The 16,705-nt window shown below is 44.1% G+C and overlaps 1 protein-coding gene across 1 annotated transcript in view; it reads right to left on the reverse strand.

The window, feature by feature from the left end:
- Positions 1-278: 278 nt before the first annotated feature.
- LOC140735140 (immunoglobulin lambda-1 light chain-like) overlaps positions 279-16,705 on the reverse strand; it is a 62,647-nt gene continuing 46,220 nt past the window's right edge. Inside the window, exons 2-3 of the mRNA XM_073059929.1 lie at positions 2,285-2,635; positions 279-604 (exon numbers count right to left, since the gene is read on the reverse strand). Coding sequence (XP_072916030.1) covers positions 279-604; positions 2,285-2,635 — 677 coding nt within the window. The remainder of the gene's footprint in view (positions 605-2,284; positions 2,636-16,705) is intronic.

A 16,705-nucleotide genomic window follows, 5' to 3' on the forward strand; every position in this document is an offset into this window, starting at 1 on the left:
AGTTTTGTTACACAAACTCCATTCACAGCGCGGGAGATCGCTCCTGAGTCTACACACAGCAGTAGTTCAGACTCAGCACAGTGGCGACAATTCTACATAAAATTACCCGTCGCAAAAGATGGGTTATTATTGCCAACTGTTCTGAATTCAGTAAACATTCTGTTTGTTTCCATCAGCGAACATTACTACGCAATTACATTGCAATGGGCTGCTATACAGACCCAGTCATTGCTTCACAGCATTAAACAAGAGCAAACAATCCGTGTGTTCTGCTCTCACTATGAACAGGCGGACGAGGAGATGGTGTTGCGCAGCGGCGAGCTCAGCGAGCTGTGGCTCACGCTGCAGGAATAGCTCGAGCCCTTGTTCCAGGCAGCGGTGGGTACCCGCAGGTAACTGCTCAGCCTGTGGGTCTGGTCGGTGTCCAGGGACACGGCGCCTGTCGTCACCCCGCTCTCCGTTTCGAAACCATCCACGCTCCAGCGTAGCGCTACCAAGCCCGGCTTAAAACCACTCACCAGACAGGAGAGAGTGGCCGAACCCAAGCCGGTCTCCTGCGGGGAGGGGGGGAGCAGGAGAACTGACGGCTGCCGGGATTCGCTACCTGTGTGAGAGGGGAAAAGGAGGGGAATAGAAACAATATTATTTAATGGACTGTTAAAAGATAGAAGCACCAGCGCCGAAAATAAAATAGGCATTGGGACACAGTATACGTCACATTTGACCCCTTGGGTACAGTCCTTTGGGTGAAGGGTTGCCTGGATTGTTCGCAGCCTTGCGCGTCTACGACGTGACATTATTCATTTAAAAAAATCTTTTTGAATCTACTCTGCTCTCGGTACTGCATTGCGTTAAAATATAACTTCAACACTACTTAATCTCTTCGCTAATTCCCCACATCCTGCACAAATGATAGGTCCCTGTAGTGAGACCAGTTCTTTGTTGTTCTCCGACAACTCCCCAAATTTTGAACTCTTAGGGCAATAACTGAGAATGGTACACTTTCAGTTAATGATGGTAAGAAGGCTCTTTGGGATGTCCCGAGTTCGGGAAAGCTCAGTGGATATCTAAGACTCGGTACCCAGTGGCTGAAGAGGAAGTGACGGAAAAAAAAGAGCTGGTCTGTGAATCGGTGAGAAGCGGGAAAAGGCGAAACGGCTCGTTCAGAACCAGACTGCATTCCGAACCCGCACTAACCCGCCTACTGCCGCTCGACATTGTGACCAGTCTGTTGTCTGCCCAGAACCCTCCCCTAGTGTGTATTATTTTAAGTCTGACGTTTTTCTCCTGTGTTTTCTATAATCAAAATGATACGGCTCTTAATCAGAAACTGCGAATTGCGTTAACCTGAAGTGATCAACATCCTGTCCTGTGGTCCAGGATTTACCGCATCCAAAAAAGGTTATGGAATATTGGCAACAAATATGTTCTCAGATGTGGTGAATGAAGAGGGAAGAGTAGATGTCATGCTTGTGGTTGCGATCATTTCCCCGAATGAGGTGTGAACATTATTCAAGACAGTATGTGAGATAGCGATAGGATCGACAGTCAAGATTTTTCCCGTGGGCAGCAATCTAAGCCGAGAGGGGAAGTTCGATGAATTGGTAGTTTTTAAACAGAGTGGAGGGTGCATGAGCTGGAGGAGGCAGATACAACAGGGACGTTTAAGAAGCTGTTAGGCGGACACGTGAGTGTGCTGAGAATAGAGGGATATGGAGTATGTGTAGACAGCAGGGATTGGTTTAATTTGACATCAAAGAGGGACTGCTGTAATAAGACTATTGAATGGTTCTCTGGTACGATAAGATGGACGATTGACTTCACAACTACCTCGTTATGATCTTGCAACTTATCTACCTGAACTACACTTCCTTTTTGGCTGTTAAATTTTATTCTGCGTTAAGCTGTGTTTAACTCAACGCACTGTCTCACGTGATCTTTATGGACAGTATGCAAGACAAACTTTTCATTGCATCTTGTGAAAAGTAGCAAAAATAAACTAATTCAATAATGCTATGCACGGGGTCTATTGTGTTAAAGAGAAGGGATATCGGAAAGTATTGAATTCTGTTACATCGGCTGAAGTAGATCAGAAGTGTCCAACAAAAAAAATGTTCACAAGTCAAGCGGTCGTTAATTTGATTGCTGGAGCTGACTCGACGGCCTATTGTGCCAGGCTGAGACGGATGGAAGCTGCCTTCCCTGGACGGGATTTTATCCGGCTGTGGGGAATGAGAGTGGCTGCAGTCGGAATTGTTTGCAGCAGAATGAGGGAGTCACTTACTCTTAATATCCAGGATGGTGCCTGGACCGAAGACAACCCCATTCTCCCACGCTGCACAGTAATAGACGGCGAAATCCCGGAGCTCCAAACTGCTGATGGTCAGGATGTGACTGTTGCTGGAGGTGTCTCTGGATTGTTGGAAACGGTCTGTGATCCCTGGCCCACGGTATAAATTATTGTTTGGGTAATGTTCTAACACATACTCTGGTCTCTCCCCGGGGCGCTGTCGGTACCAGTACATGTAACTTCCAACATTACCGTTCTGTATCCGACACTCTAAGTGTACGGTTTGTCCCGTGGAAACAGGTCCGGACATCGGGGTCTGAGTGAGCACGACGGCCGCGTGGATATCTGCAATAAAACACAATAAAACCACTGGGTTACTTGGAGAGAAATAAAAATCAGCATTAATCCCAATTTTAACGGGTAATCCGAGCGTGAATCAATCCGACTCTCACCTGGTAAATGGACCAGCAGAACCCACAAGAGATTCCTCAAGAGAATGCTGGGGACATTCCTCCGGACACAATCAGACAACGAGCGCGCAAAAATTCCGACCGAACCATGCGCTGTTCTGCACACTTCGGGAACCGCTCCGGTTTCAGAGTCTACGAGTCCGTTTATTAATTGGGATGTAAATGAGTGGGATAGAATGTGGGCGGAGATCGACTTGCTAACCTTCAGAAACTTTGAATGGCCACCTTGCTGATTTTGAAAACCTTAACCCCTAATTTAAAGATTGTTTCATCTTTAGTTGTATCACATATCCAAGCCTGTAGAACTTTCGAGAATACTCCGGCTAAACTTATTTTAGACATTGTTTCGGCTGCTTCCCTCCGGAACAATTGGTGTGGGTGGTGGTTGCACACGGCACCTCGTCTCTGCTCAGAATGGCTAATGAGAAAAAAACTTTTCAAGGTCACATCAAATTTCTACAAAACCTCTATGCCATCCCAAATTACCTCGACAATACATCGGTTCCAATTTGAAAATATGTCATTCCTGCAGAAAACAACTCGCTGCTTTGCTTATGAGAGAATAAAGTTTGTCGCTAAAATGCGTAACTCCCAACCGACAAGTGATTTTTTTCTCTATAGTCTCTGAAGCGGGCAAGGGAAGAATTTAATTTAACGTCCGACATTGGGGTCAGTCGTTGTGCAAAGGGGTTGCAGTGGAACGCAATCAACGCATCCAGAGGGCATGAGGAGTGCTCCTCCAGGCAGCGAATCTTCCGGGTATCATTAGATGGGAATTAGGGATGTTTAGTAATATTTGCACCGGTGATGCAAACGGCTGCAGATGCTGGAATCTGGAGCAACTCAGAAAGAACCTAAAGGACTGAACAGATCTGGCAGCATCTATGATGGGAGATAGACAGTCGCCGTTTAAGTCCGAGAACGTTCATCTGAAACCCCATTCATGTAATTTTTCCGACAGTGAGATATTGAAGCATGGAACAAGACTCCGAAAATAGTCAAACAAGGCTGGTAGGAGCAAACTTCGATCTGACTACATTAGTTCCGGCAATGGCCTCTGTCAACAGGAAAGGGTCTGACCACTGGCCCCTGACGTTCCATGACATTCAGTCGCCATCAACATCGGGGAGGCACCACTGATCAGAAACCACTGGATTGATTAAATTAATTAGATCGTGGTCACAGGCTTAGGATTATAACATTGAAAGTTCAAAATAAATTTACTATCAAAGTGTAGTAACTCATCATACACAACCCTGAGTTTCATTGACTTGCGGGCATTCACAGTACAAAACAGGAATACAATGGAAGCAATGAAAAGCTAAAAACTAAGACGATCAGCCAATGTGCCAAACAAGTCAAACTGTGCAAATACAAACAAATATATCCCTGCCTGTTTCGTTCTGTGAACATCAACTCAGTCATTCTGCAGTGTCCTGATAACCCTGATAATCAACAAACATGGCAATATTACACTCCGTTCCCTTGTCCAAGTGATTGGATATACACTAGGATCAGCCGGATTTCTTTTTTCAGCAAATCTTGCGAATCACTTCACAGGCGGCCTGCTGATAATCAACATGCACTGCGTCCGCTGATTGTCAGTCGTTTCATTGCGTCAGTTATGACAACATGACCAAGAGATCACCAAGAGATTTGCCGATCACGTTTTCTATCCCTGTTTTCCGCACTACCTTAATGTAAGGAGTGCGAGGATATAATTGATCAAAGTTACAAAGAAGTAGTCACCCCGAAGTTGCAGGAGAAATGGAAATGGGCAGTTAGGACAGAGCACCCTTGTGTCCGTTCCCCTCAAAAACAAGTATACCGCTTTGGATACTTTTGTGGAGGATGACCACCCGACAGAATGCCACGGCGACTGGGTTACGGGCACTAAGCATGGGTCCGTGGAGCAGAAGAGAAGTAGAGAGAAGAAAGGAGCGGTAGTGATAGGGAACTCAATAGAGAGGGGAACACACAGGAGATTCTGGAGTCTTGGACGTGACACCCGGATGCTATCTTACCTCCCAGGTGCGAGGGTCAGGGACGTCTCAGAGAGGGAGAGAGAGAGACACAGAGATGGAAAGGGGCATCAAATCAGATGTGACATAGGATTGGAAGATGTTGAATCATTGTGGGTTGAGTTAAGTAATTGCAAGGGCAAAAGGACATTGATGGCACTTATATACACGCGCCCCGACAGAAGCTGGGAGATGGACCACAGCTTACAACAGGAAATAGAAAAGGCAAGGTTATAGTAGTTATGGGAGATTATAACATGCAAGTCAATTGGGAAAAATAGGCTGATAATGGATCTCAAGAGAGTGAGTTTGTTGAATGCCCAAGAGCTAGCTTTTTAGAGCAGTTTTTCGTTCAGCTATACTGGATTGGGTGTTATGTATTGAATCGGAGGCGATTAGGGAGCTTCGGGTAAAAGAACCCTGAGGAATCACTCATCACTATATAATTATGTTCAACTTGAAAAAAGTAAAATCTGAAGTGGAAGTATTTCAGTGAAGTAAGGGAAACTACAGTGGTATGGGAGAGGAGTTAACCAAAGTAAACAGGAAGGAGCTGCTGGCAAGAATGTCAGTAGAGCAGCAATAACGTGTGTCTCCGGTGGAAATGAGGAAGGTGCAGAACATTTGCATTCCAAAAATGAAGAAATACTCAAATGATAAAATAGTGCAAGCGTGGCTGACAAAAAATGTCAAAGCTATTGTAAAAGCAAAAGAAAGGGCATACAACAATGCAAAAATGGGTGGGAAGATAAAGGATTGGTACGTTTCAAAAAATCTACAGAGAGCAACTAAAAATCATTAGTGTGAAAAGATGAAACATGAAAGCAAGCTAGCAAATAATATCAAAGTGGATAATAAAAGTTTTTTCAAGTATGTTAAAAATAAAAGAGAAATGAGAGTGGATATAGGACTGCTAGAAAATGCGGCAGGAGAAATCTTGCGTCTGTCTTCACTGTGGAAGAAGCCAGCAGTGTGTGTGATGTTGTAGTGTGTGAAGGAAGAGAGAAGATGCTAAATGTGCATAGGTCACCCGGACCAGAGGAATTGCACCCTAGTGTTCTGAAAGAGGTAGCGTTAGAGACTGTGGTGGCATGAGATATGATCTTTCAAAAATAATTGGATTCTGGCATGGTACCAGACGACTGTAAAATTTCAAATCTTACTCCACTCTTTAAGAAAAGAGAAAGGCAGCAGAAAGGAAATTATGGACCAGTTAGTCTGACCTCAGTGTTTGGGTAGATGTCAGAGTCAATTGTTAAGGATTAAGTGCTGGACTACTTGGTGACACAGGACAACATAGTACAAAATCAGCATCGTTTCCTTCAGGGAGAATCCTGCCTGACGAAATTGTTGGAATTCGTTCAGATTACAGGTCGGATAAAGCAGGTGCAGTGGATGTTGTATATTTGGACTTCCAGAAGGCCTTTGATATGGTGCCACACATGAAGCTGTTTACCAAGTTAAGAGCCCATGGTATTACAGGAAAGTTACTAATATACTTAGAGCATTGCCTTATTGGTAGGAGGCAGCGAATGGGAATAAAAGCATCCTTTTCTGGTTGGCTGCCAGTGACTAGTGGTTTTCAGCAGGAGTCGGTGTAGGGACAAATTCGTTTCATGCCTATATAATTGAGTTAGATGATGGAATAGATGGCTTTGTTGCCAAGTTTGCAGATGATACGAAGATTGGTGGAGGCACAGGTAGTTTTGAGCAAAGAACTTGGACAGGTTAGGAGAATGGGCAAGAACGTGGCAAATGAAATACTATGTTGGAAAATGCATGGTAATGCACTTTGGTGGTAGAAACAAACGTGCGGCTTATTTTCTAAACGGGGAGAAAATCAAGGAATCTGAGATGCAGATGGACTTGGAAGTCCTTGTGCAGAACGTCCTAAAGGATTAATTTCAGTTTGAGTCGGTGATGAGGAAGGCAAATGCCACGTTGGCATTCATTTCAAGAGGTCGAGAATACAAAAGCACGATGTGATGCTGAGGCTTTATAAGGCACTGGTGAGTCCTCAGTTGGAATATTGCGAACAATTCTGGGCCCTTCATCTTAGAGAGGATGTGCCAGCATTGCAGAGGATCCAGAGGTGGTTCACAATGATGATTCCAGGAATGAAAAGGTCATCATATGATGAAGGTTTAATGGCTCTGGGTCTGTTCTCGCTGGAATTCAGAAGGATGGGGGGGCGGGATTTCATTGAAACCTTTCGCATGTTGAAAGGCCTAGACATAGTGGAGAGGATATTGTATAAAGATAAAAGCTGGAATGTTTAAAGGAAACATCAGGGGAAACTTCTTCACTCAAAGAATGGTGAGAGTACAGAAAGAGTTACCAGCGGTTGGGATGGATGAACGTCGATTTCAACATTTAAGAGAAATTTGGATGGAGGGAAGGGTATGGATACCGATGATCCGGCTGCAGAATTACGGGACTAACCATATTAATAGTATGGAACAACTAGATGGACCGAAAGGTGTGATTTGGTGTTGTTGTGCTCTATTTCTTTATGACATTCCATGTTTATTTTAATCGGGTCTTCAGCACTCTGGGGCACAAACAACAAATTTCACGACATATGGCAGTGATATTGTCCCTGATTCTGATGCTGATCCTCACCCTGATGAAGCATGTTATTAACAGTGAGTCACGTGTGGGACATCAAAGTTCTCTTATCTTGCCCATGATTTAATTCACCACCAGCCAGCCTTCGTTCTGCCGTCACCTTTGGATACTGTGTAATAGATGAGAAGAAGTTTCATCCAATTAAAAGTTCGACTTGTGTGAGATAGTATCAATGTTTATCAAATAACGCCACTGTGAAACATTTGGCTTGTTTTTATTTGTGAAATGTTATCCTGGAGTTTGGGTTGTGTAAGGTTTGTTCTATCGATCACCTCTTATTGGATCATTGGAGATGGTGATTAAAGTTTGAATACGTGTCGTTCATAACCTGGGATATGGTAATTTTCCCTCAACCCCGTCCTGACCGTAGGACACTGGTCAGGCCAGTTAACCTCTCCCTCATTCAATCAGGGGCTTTCAATCTTCTCTTCCAGGGCACCGTGATTTTTTTAGTTGCTGTCAATAGTCGAGGATGGATGGATAAATGGATATTGTCAAACTGTCTGTGTTGTGAGCGGCACTGCTGCAGCTGCGGAACGCGTCATTTCCCCATGGGGACCGGGTTGGGGATTGCACAGCCTTTATTTAGCGACAGAACACAAATCGCTGCTGTTTCTGCCCTGTTTGTGAAGTGGTGCAGGTGGCGAGGTCACTAAGTGCCGGTTAGTGGAGGCATTGATGAGATACGACAGAACTGTTTTACATTCTCTCAATCTGAGAAATTGCAGTAATAGGAAGGGACACATTCTGAAACTAAATCTTAAAAAATAAAAGCCTGCACAACTGGAATTTGTTGTGACAAGCGATGAAAGGAGGGACAGAGGGAGAGGTAGAATGAGTTATGGGAAACGAGATAGATGGTGAGACGGTGAGAGCGAGAATGAAGAGCGAGATGAGGTGAAGGAAAAAGCACTGGGAAGTGAGGCAGAATGAGTAAGATAAGAATGTGAGCGGAGAGAGTGTGTTTGAGAGATGGGGACAGACAGAGGAGAGAGACGGAATGAGAGGAGAAGGAGACAGAGGCAGAGAAAGGGAGAGCGCGAGGAGCGAGGGGAAGTGGAGTGTGTGTGTGTGTGTGTGTGTGTGTGTGTGTGTGTGTGTGTGTGTGTGTGTGTGTGTGTGTGTGTGTGTGGGTGTGTGTGTGTGTGTCTGTATGTGTCTGTGTGTGAGAGAGAGAGAGAGGAGGGGTGGAAGAGATGATGATTCAGCTCTGTGTCTGATAAATGTACTGTATAACTTTGAGAATAGGGAACGGAAAACTTACTTGAGGAACATAAGGGTTTGAGAATAGCCCGGAGGGTGAATATGGGCTCGATATCTCTCTCCATCTCTGAACCAACCCGCAGCATAATCTCAGGAACCCGATAAATGTTTGCCACACAGGGGACTATATAAGATCACGCATGGACCTCGCGCACCTGCTTCGTTGTTATCCAAAATCTGAAATGGTCATAACCCCAGCACTGCCCAGCCGATATCCGAAGAGCTGAATCACGTTATGCACAAACATCTATCCATCCCATCCTGGAAACTTCAAACATATTTTGTCCTTAGGTGTCAGTCCCTACAATAAATAATATTTATTAGAAGCCCGAGGAGTGATTATTGTTGAGTCCCACTGACAAGTAACTATGACTCTAATTCCCTGTCAGTGGCAGCCGCGACTTTCAGACTTAGTGAGTTATACAACACAGAAAATGGCCCTTCTGCCCAACTTGTCCATTCCGGCCAAGTTGCCTAACGGCGCTCATCCCATTTGTACGCGTTTGACTAATGTCACCATAAAATTTTAATATGCGTCTATCTGCCCGGATGTCTTTTAAACTGCCCAGTTTTATTTCTCTCTGCCACTACCTCTGGCAGATTGTTGAACACATCTACCGCTGGTCTTCGGATCAAAGTCTCCGTGTCGGTCGTGTAACCTTTGCTTCCCTTGGGGAGAGGACTGACTCAAAGACATGACCTTATCTGGGTGAATAGTGCCGCATCAACAATCTCTCAAAACCAAAGAAAAGTTTATTGATCTCATCAGGGTATCAGAGATGTTTTCATTTCTGTCCAGGGTCCAACCCACAACCACCATTGCAAAGAAATAACGGCAGGGCCCCTACTTTCTTAGAAGTTTGCAAAGCTTTGGCGTGATATCTAAAAGTCTTATAAACTTCTATTGATGCACGATTGAGTCTAAATTGACGGCTTGTATACAAGGCCTGCTATGGAAAGACCAGTACCCTTGAACGGAAAGACGTACAAAATGTAATGGATAAAGCCGAGTCCATCACGGGTAAAGCCCTCCCCACCACTGAGCACACCTATAGCGCAGCAGTTGCATGAAAGCAGCAACCATCTTCAAGGACCCCTCCCCACCAACCCCACTCTGCAAGCCTTGTTCTCTTCACATTGCTGCCATAAGGATGTACATGAGCCTGAGGTCCCACAACACTATGAGCAGTTCTGGGACAGTTATCACCCTCTACTATCAGACTCTTGAAACAGAGGGATCAATTTCACTCAACATCATTCACATCAACACTGAACTGATTCCGCCATCTATGGACACTTTCAAGAGCTCTGTATCTCAATCTTTATTGCTATTTTATTTATTATTATTTTGTGTATTTGCACATTGGTTCATTGTCCTTCTTTGTTGCCCGCCGTTGTTCATTGATTGCTTTTTGCTTCTTTGTATTTGCTCTGAATGTCCGCAAGAAAATGAATCCCGTAGACGTATATGATGACGTATTTGAACTTCGACACTAAATTGACTTGTCCTTTGAGGCTGAGAAGGAGACATCAAGCTCTCTGAAGTTTAGGGAAATGAGAGGCAATCACATTACACATTGCTGAATTGAGAGCAAAAGGGACACAACGTCTGTCTCCTCTGTTGGGGTGGGGGTGGTGGTGTGGGGGTTAAGCGATGGTGGACAGGGTGAGAAACAGATATCTCTCAGTTCAATCAAGAACTGGCAACTGATGAAGTTCACTCTCTAATACCCGCCAGATTCCAGGCTGGAATTGATATATGTTTGGACGTAACGTGATTCAGCATCACTCATTTTGCCACTGGCGTCCCTCGGTCTCTCTGTTCTACAACACTCCCCAGGTTCCTGCAGTTTGACGTGGAAGTTATTGAAGTTTTTTCATCCCAAAGTGCAACATGCCAAGCATGCCAACTACTTTCTCTTCCAAATGGTTATCATAGCCGAGCAATCGTAGAGTCAGCACATCTCCCTGTTGTACACCATTGATAGCACTCCTCCAGCGTGTAAAAGGATGCTTCACAACCGCTCTTAATCCAATGCCACGCTATTTTTTTTCGTAATTGCGACACTCCTGCTGGCCCTTATGTTTTCCAGGCTTCCGAACCGGCTTATCATGCGGATCCTTGACAAGGATCGTGCTGAATTCCACGTAAACACCAAGAGGTTCATCCATATAATCCGAGTTTACCAAAAGGGCCGTGCTCTAGACTGGTGTCATCCTTCACTTCGATACATTCTTTCAGGGATTGAATGACTGTTTATTTCTTTGCTGCCTGAAGGGGTATCACATTTTGTCGTCCTCTACTAATTCAGGGACACTTCGTGATTGGGGAGCACTCAACTCATCAACTTCGCCTCCAGCTTCCACGCTGCCCTCAAAGTTACCTAGTATATTTCCGACACCTCCTTCTCCTTTTTCGATCTCCCTGTCTCAATCTTTGGAGACAAGCTTATCTACTCATGTCTATTATTAACCCACTGACTACCTAGACAATACCTCTTCAATACCCAGTTATTCGTAAAAGTGCCATCACCGTCTCTCGATTCCTCCATCTCTGCCGCATCACTTCTCAGTATGAAAACGAAGATGTCCGGCTTCTTCAAAGAAAGGAGCAGTATGTCCCACTTGCCTGTGCTTGAAACATATCACTCTCAAGAATTTCTATGTACGTACCTTTAACTGTCCTTTTATGTTTTCATTGTACCCGTCTCAACCTAATCCAGGTAGATACCACCCTTTGTGTAAAAAGGTTGCCCTTGAAGTTCATCTTTTCTTTCCTCTCTCTCTCTTGAGACCTATGCCCACCATTTCTATATAACCTAAAGACTTTCACTATATATTTGCACTTCGTGATTTATACCCACGAGCAGATCACTTCTCAGTCTCCCACGTTTTAAGGAATGAAGTCCTGGTTGTCCAATGTACCCACGTAAGTCGTCCCACGACTCCTAACATCCTTGTAAATCTTTTCTGCAATCTTTCCAGTTTAATAACATCTTTCCGAAACTAATGATCTTCAAGGATTTTCAAAACCAACAGTCTCTGGAGTTTACGGAGTCTGGAGATGAAAACAAATAAAAACATCCAGTGCGCAGCAAATTTGTGGGAGCCAACACCTTGTTTCTGAGGGAGATTAGAGGAAAATAGCGAGACTGGCTCAAGCTGACTGGAAGGCGACAATATCTCAAATAACCACGCATTACAACAGTGGTGTGCAGAAGAGCGTTATTAAACGCACAACATGTCGAATACTGAGGTGATTCAAAATTTAGGACCACGAACATACACTTAGTGGACACTTTAATAGATACACTTAAGAAAATGGCTATTCAGTATATGAAAGCCAGCGTGCCAAATGTAATTGCGAATGAATTCAGCGCATTTGGTGAGGTGCAGTCTGAAGGGGGTAAACCCCAGTGTAATTATCAACTTCCACGGATCAAAGAATGAATTGCTAACAATGTTTTCATCCCAAGGCTTCCTCCTCTTAGCCGACCCACACATCTCACCCAACTCTCCACAAAAATAAAACAGTTCACTGGAGATTAAGGAAGTTACACGTATTTCCATGAAGCTCTCTGGTTCTGATCTGTACAATATCACAGGCTTTGGAAAAGGTATCGTAGTAAGAGTTTTACCAGGGCGGTACTAGAATTTAGAGATGATAGCGAATAACAAAAAACTCCGAAGAGGAAACCAACTTTATCAAATAGTTTGATGGGAGTGAGCAACACAAACACAAAGTGCTGAACGAATCCAGCAGATCAGGCAGTATCTATGAAGGGGAATGAACAGTCGATGTTTCGGGCCCAGCCCTTTCATCAGGACATCTCTATAGATGCCACCTAACTTAAAGAGTTCCTCCAGCATTATGTTTGTGTTGCTCCGGATTTCCAGCATCTGCTGATTCTCGTGTGGTTTTGATAACCATGAGAATAGTGGCTGACTGCAAGACTGGGTTGGGGAACCGGTCTTAAGGATAATCCCTGATAAATCCAACGTGGAAATCGGGAAATATGTAAAACTTTAAGATTCAGAACAATGCGGAACTCGCACTAGGCGGTGAACAATCGCAGCGGATTTAATACCAAACTTGGTGGTCACACGAGTTGGAAAGAAACGGAAGTAGTTACCGATGGGTGGCATGGAGAGAGGTGAGGGCGAGTTCAACAGAGAGGTGCTCAACAAAAGTATTTTCCAGTTAAAAGCAAGGAAAGTAAGGGAGAGCCAGCCTTGGATAACCAAGGAAATAAAAGAAGACATCAAATTAAAAGCTCATGCATAAAATGTCGCCGAGACTAGTGGGAAACTGGCAGATTGGGGACACTTTAAAAAGCAACAAGAACCACTAAGCGAGCAATAAAGGAAGGGAGGCTACATTATGAATATAAACTCGCATAAAATATAAAACGGATGTTAATGGTTTATAATTAGATAAAGCCGAAAGGGTGGCTAAAATGAACGTAGGTCCGTTGGAAGACGAGAAAAGAGAATTGATGTTGGGTAATGAGGAAATGGCAGAGGCTTTCAAGGTCTATGTTGTGTTTGTCATCACGGTGAAGGACACGGCTAATATGTCAAACAGAGATGTTATAGATGCGATGGGAGCTGAGGACTTCAATACGATAACTATCACTAAAACGCTAGTGCTGAGCAAATCTGTGGGCCTGAAGATAGACAAGCCCCCTGGTCCTGATGGAATGGGTACTGAAAGAAGCGGCAGAAGTTACAGTAAAGACTTTAATGATATTTCCTCAAAATTCTCTGGACTCTGGGCAGGTCCCAGAAGACTGGAAGAGGGCGTCTGTCACGCCACTGTTCAAAGAAGGATGTAGGCAAAAGACAGGTAACAAAAGGCCAGTTCGTTTAACAACTGTAGTTGGGAAAATGCCTGAAGCTATCATTAAAGAAGAAATGGAAATAAATTGACCCATCAGGCAGACGCAGCAGAGATTCAGCAAAGACAGGTCCTGTTTGACAATGTACTGGATTTCTTTGAGGATAGAAAGCTCGCAGTGGATAGAGGGGAGCAGTTGGACGTTAATTATTTAGACTTCCAGAAGGCGATCGGTAAGTTGCTGCATAAAATAACTATCCATAAGGTAAGGATGCATAGAGTTGGGGGTGAAGTATTACCACGGATAAAGGATTGGTTAACTAACAGCAAGCAGAGACTTGGGAACATGGGTGTTCCTGTGGTTGGCAATCAATGGTGAGCAAGTTGCCGTAGGGATTGGTGCTGGGCACACAACTGTTCACGATAGAGATTAACGATCCGGAAGAGGGGTTCGAGTGTAGTGCAGCTGTTGATTATATTAATTGAGTGGAAAAACAAATTGTGCAGAAGATACGGAGAGTCTGCAGAGAGATACAGAAATGTTAAGTGAGTTGGCAAGCGTCTGGAAGATGGTGTACAATTTTGGTAAATGCGAGGTCATCAACTTTGGAAGGAAAAACGAAAGAGCAGACTATTATTTAAATGGTAAAACTTACAGCATGTGAAAGGGGACTTGGGAGTGTTTGTATCTAAATCACAAAAGGTTGGTTTGCAGGTGCAGCAGGCTATCAAGAAGGCAAATGGAATGTTGGTCTTCACTGATGGAGGGATTGCATTCAAGAATAGGGAGACTATGCTGCAACTGTACAAGGTATTGGTGAGGAAAGATATACTGGTCTTGGAGGCGATGGAGAGGAGTCGTGGAATTCTCTGCCCCATGAAGCAAGCAATAGAGGCTACCTCAGTAAATATATTTAAGACGAAATCGGATATACTTTGCATAGCAGGGGAATGAAGGATTATTGAGAAAAGGCAGGAAGATGGAGATGAATCTATGGCCAGGTCAGCCATGAACTTATTGAATGGCGGAGCAGTTTCGACGTGCCAGATGACCTACTCCTGGTCCTATTTCATATGTTCTTATGAGTTACTGCAAAGCAGAAGCACCAGTGAACTTCTGCAGGGGCGGCCTCACGCCCGGTTGCGAAAGACTGAGGCATGGATAGGGGACTAACACCCCTATCCAATAAACCCACTTCTCTACAGATAAACCAACAGAAGTTCCAAAGGCCACATCCATGGTAGGGTAAAGATCTTCGAAGATGGGCTCCACCTGGGGACAATTTCAAAGACTGGCTCAGGACAGAGGATTTTGTAAAGATGCTGTCAGCGGCCTATGATGCATTGGGGGTTAAGAAGGAGAAGAATTGCCACTAGGAAATCACCAAATGTTGAGAAATTCAGAACTACGGCAGATTCTTTGGAGAAAGATCAAGAGGTAACGTTTCAGGCCGAGGCCCTTCTCAGAACTGATTACTTTGAGATGAGACACAAGGAGTGAAATAGATTGAATTTTGAATTCAATGCACAGACATCCAGTGAACTGCTATTGTGGGAATCGCAGACAGGTTCACTCACGATGAATTTATTTCATCTTCCGAAGCTTCAAATAATGGTAAACAGTTGCAGCAGCAGTTAACAGTTAAAATAGAAAACGTGACCGAACTAGAACTTTTGTGTGGGTTTCCTGTTTTCGTAGCTTGGACGCTGCTGCACACAGGCCAGCCTCTGAGCATTGATGTTATATATCACATTGGAAGGCAGTGCAGCCGACAAAAGAGCATATTTATGGAAATTAAACTCATATTCTCTGTCCTATGTTGCGTTTTGTGAACCAGAGAATTGAAATATGAACAACGTTCACACCTAAATAAATAAGTAAAATATCACACCGGATGAACATACTCCTGGGGCACTGTCCATCTCCAACAGGATTTGAATCGATATTTAATGTCACTTCAACGAATCCTGAGTAATCCTGTTGCCATGTGACATAGGAGCAGAATTCAGCGATTCAGCGTATCGAGCCTGCCCTACCATTCTATCATGTCTGATTTATTTCCCTTTCAACCTGCCTTTCCCCCGAAGCCTTTGATCCCCTTACTAATCAAGAACCTATCAATCTCCACTTTAAATACATGGCCTCCACAGCCGCCTCTGGAAATGTGTTTCACAGATTCACCATCCTCTGGCGAAACAAAATCTTACTTATCACTGTTCTGAACGGACGTCATACTATTTTAAGGTTGTGCCCTCTGGTCATAGACTGTCCCACATTTGGAAACATCGTCTCCACCTCCATTCTGAATAGGCCTTTCAATATCTAATAGGTTTTGTAGAGATGCCACCACCCCAGAACCACCACCACCATTTTCTAAACTCCTGCGAGTACATGTGCAGAGTCATCAAACGCTCTTCATATCCAAACCCTTTCATTCCCAAAGTCATTCTCGTGAACCTCCTCTATACCATCTCCTGTGGAATTTCGTTCTCCCTTTTATAAGGGACCCAAAGCTACTCACAATAATCCAATTGTTGTCTGACCAATGCCTTACAAAAGCTCAGCATTACAACAACGCTACAGAAATTACCACTGATTATAAACGACGTTTGCTGTTATGAATATAGAGACTGCAAGAGCAGGTCAGAGGTTGGAATCCAAGAGCGAGTAATACTTTTTGACAGCACCATCAATTTCTACCTTAACACAGGTCACGAGTGCAATGGAATACTATCTGCTGGTCTCTCTTGATGCAGTTCCGACAAGGTGAACTTGGCATTGTCCATTGTAAAGTACTCCTACCAAAATTCACTATCGTTCTCCTCCGAAACAACTCCAACAGCTGTTCCCGAACTCAGGGCAAGCATTTCAAGTGTAACAGGGACGGAAATACACCTCTGCAGGTTCCCGTCCTTGATGTGAATTATCCGGGCTTGTACATCTGTGTTCCGTCAATGTCCCTGGTTCTAATGTCTCTGGTACCTTTACAGGAGGGGCTGCAGTAAGTGTACACAGTCGACTTATCGCCAGCTTCTGCGGGAATTTAATCAACAGGAAATAAATGTCGGTTTTGTTAGAGATATACGTGTCTACATCCCGGAAGCCATGGAGAAACCATGCGTGTTTGGCAAACTTTCTGAACACTTCTCCAAAGCTGTTTGATCTTGTGACGAACAGACGTGATAACCTGGTGCA

The sequence above is a fragment of the Hemitrygon akajei genome, chromosome 11, assembly GCF_048418815.1.
Source record: "Hemitrygon akajei chromosome 11, sHemAka1.3, whole genome shotgun sequence".
Taxonomy (NCBI): domain Eukaryota; kingdom Metazoa; phylum Chordata; class Chondrichthyes; order Myliobatiformes; family Dasyatidae; genus Hemitrygon; species Hemitrygon akajei.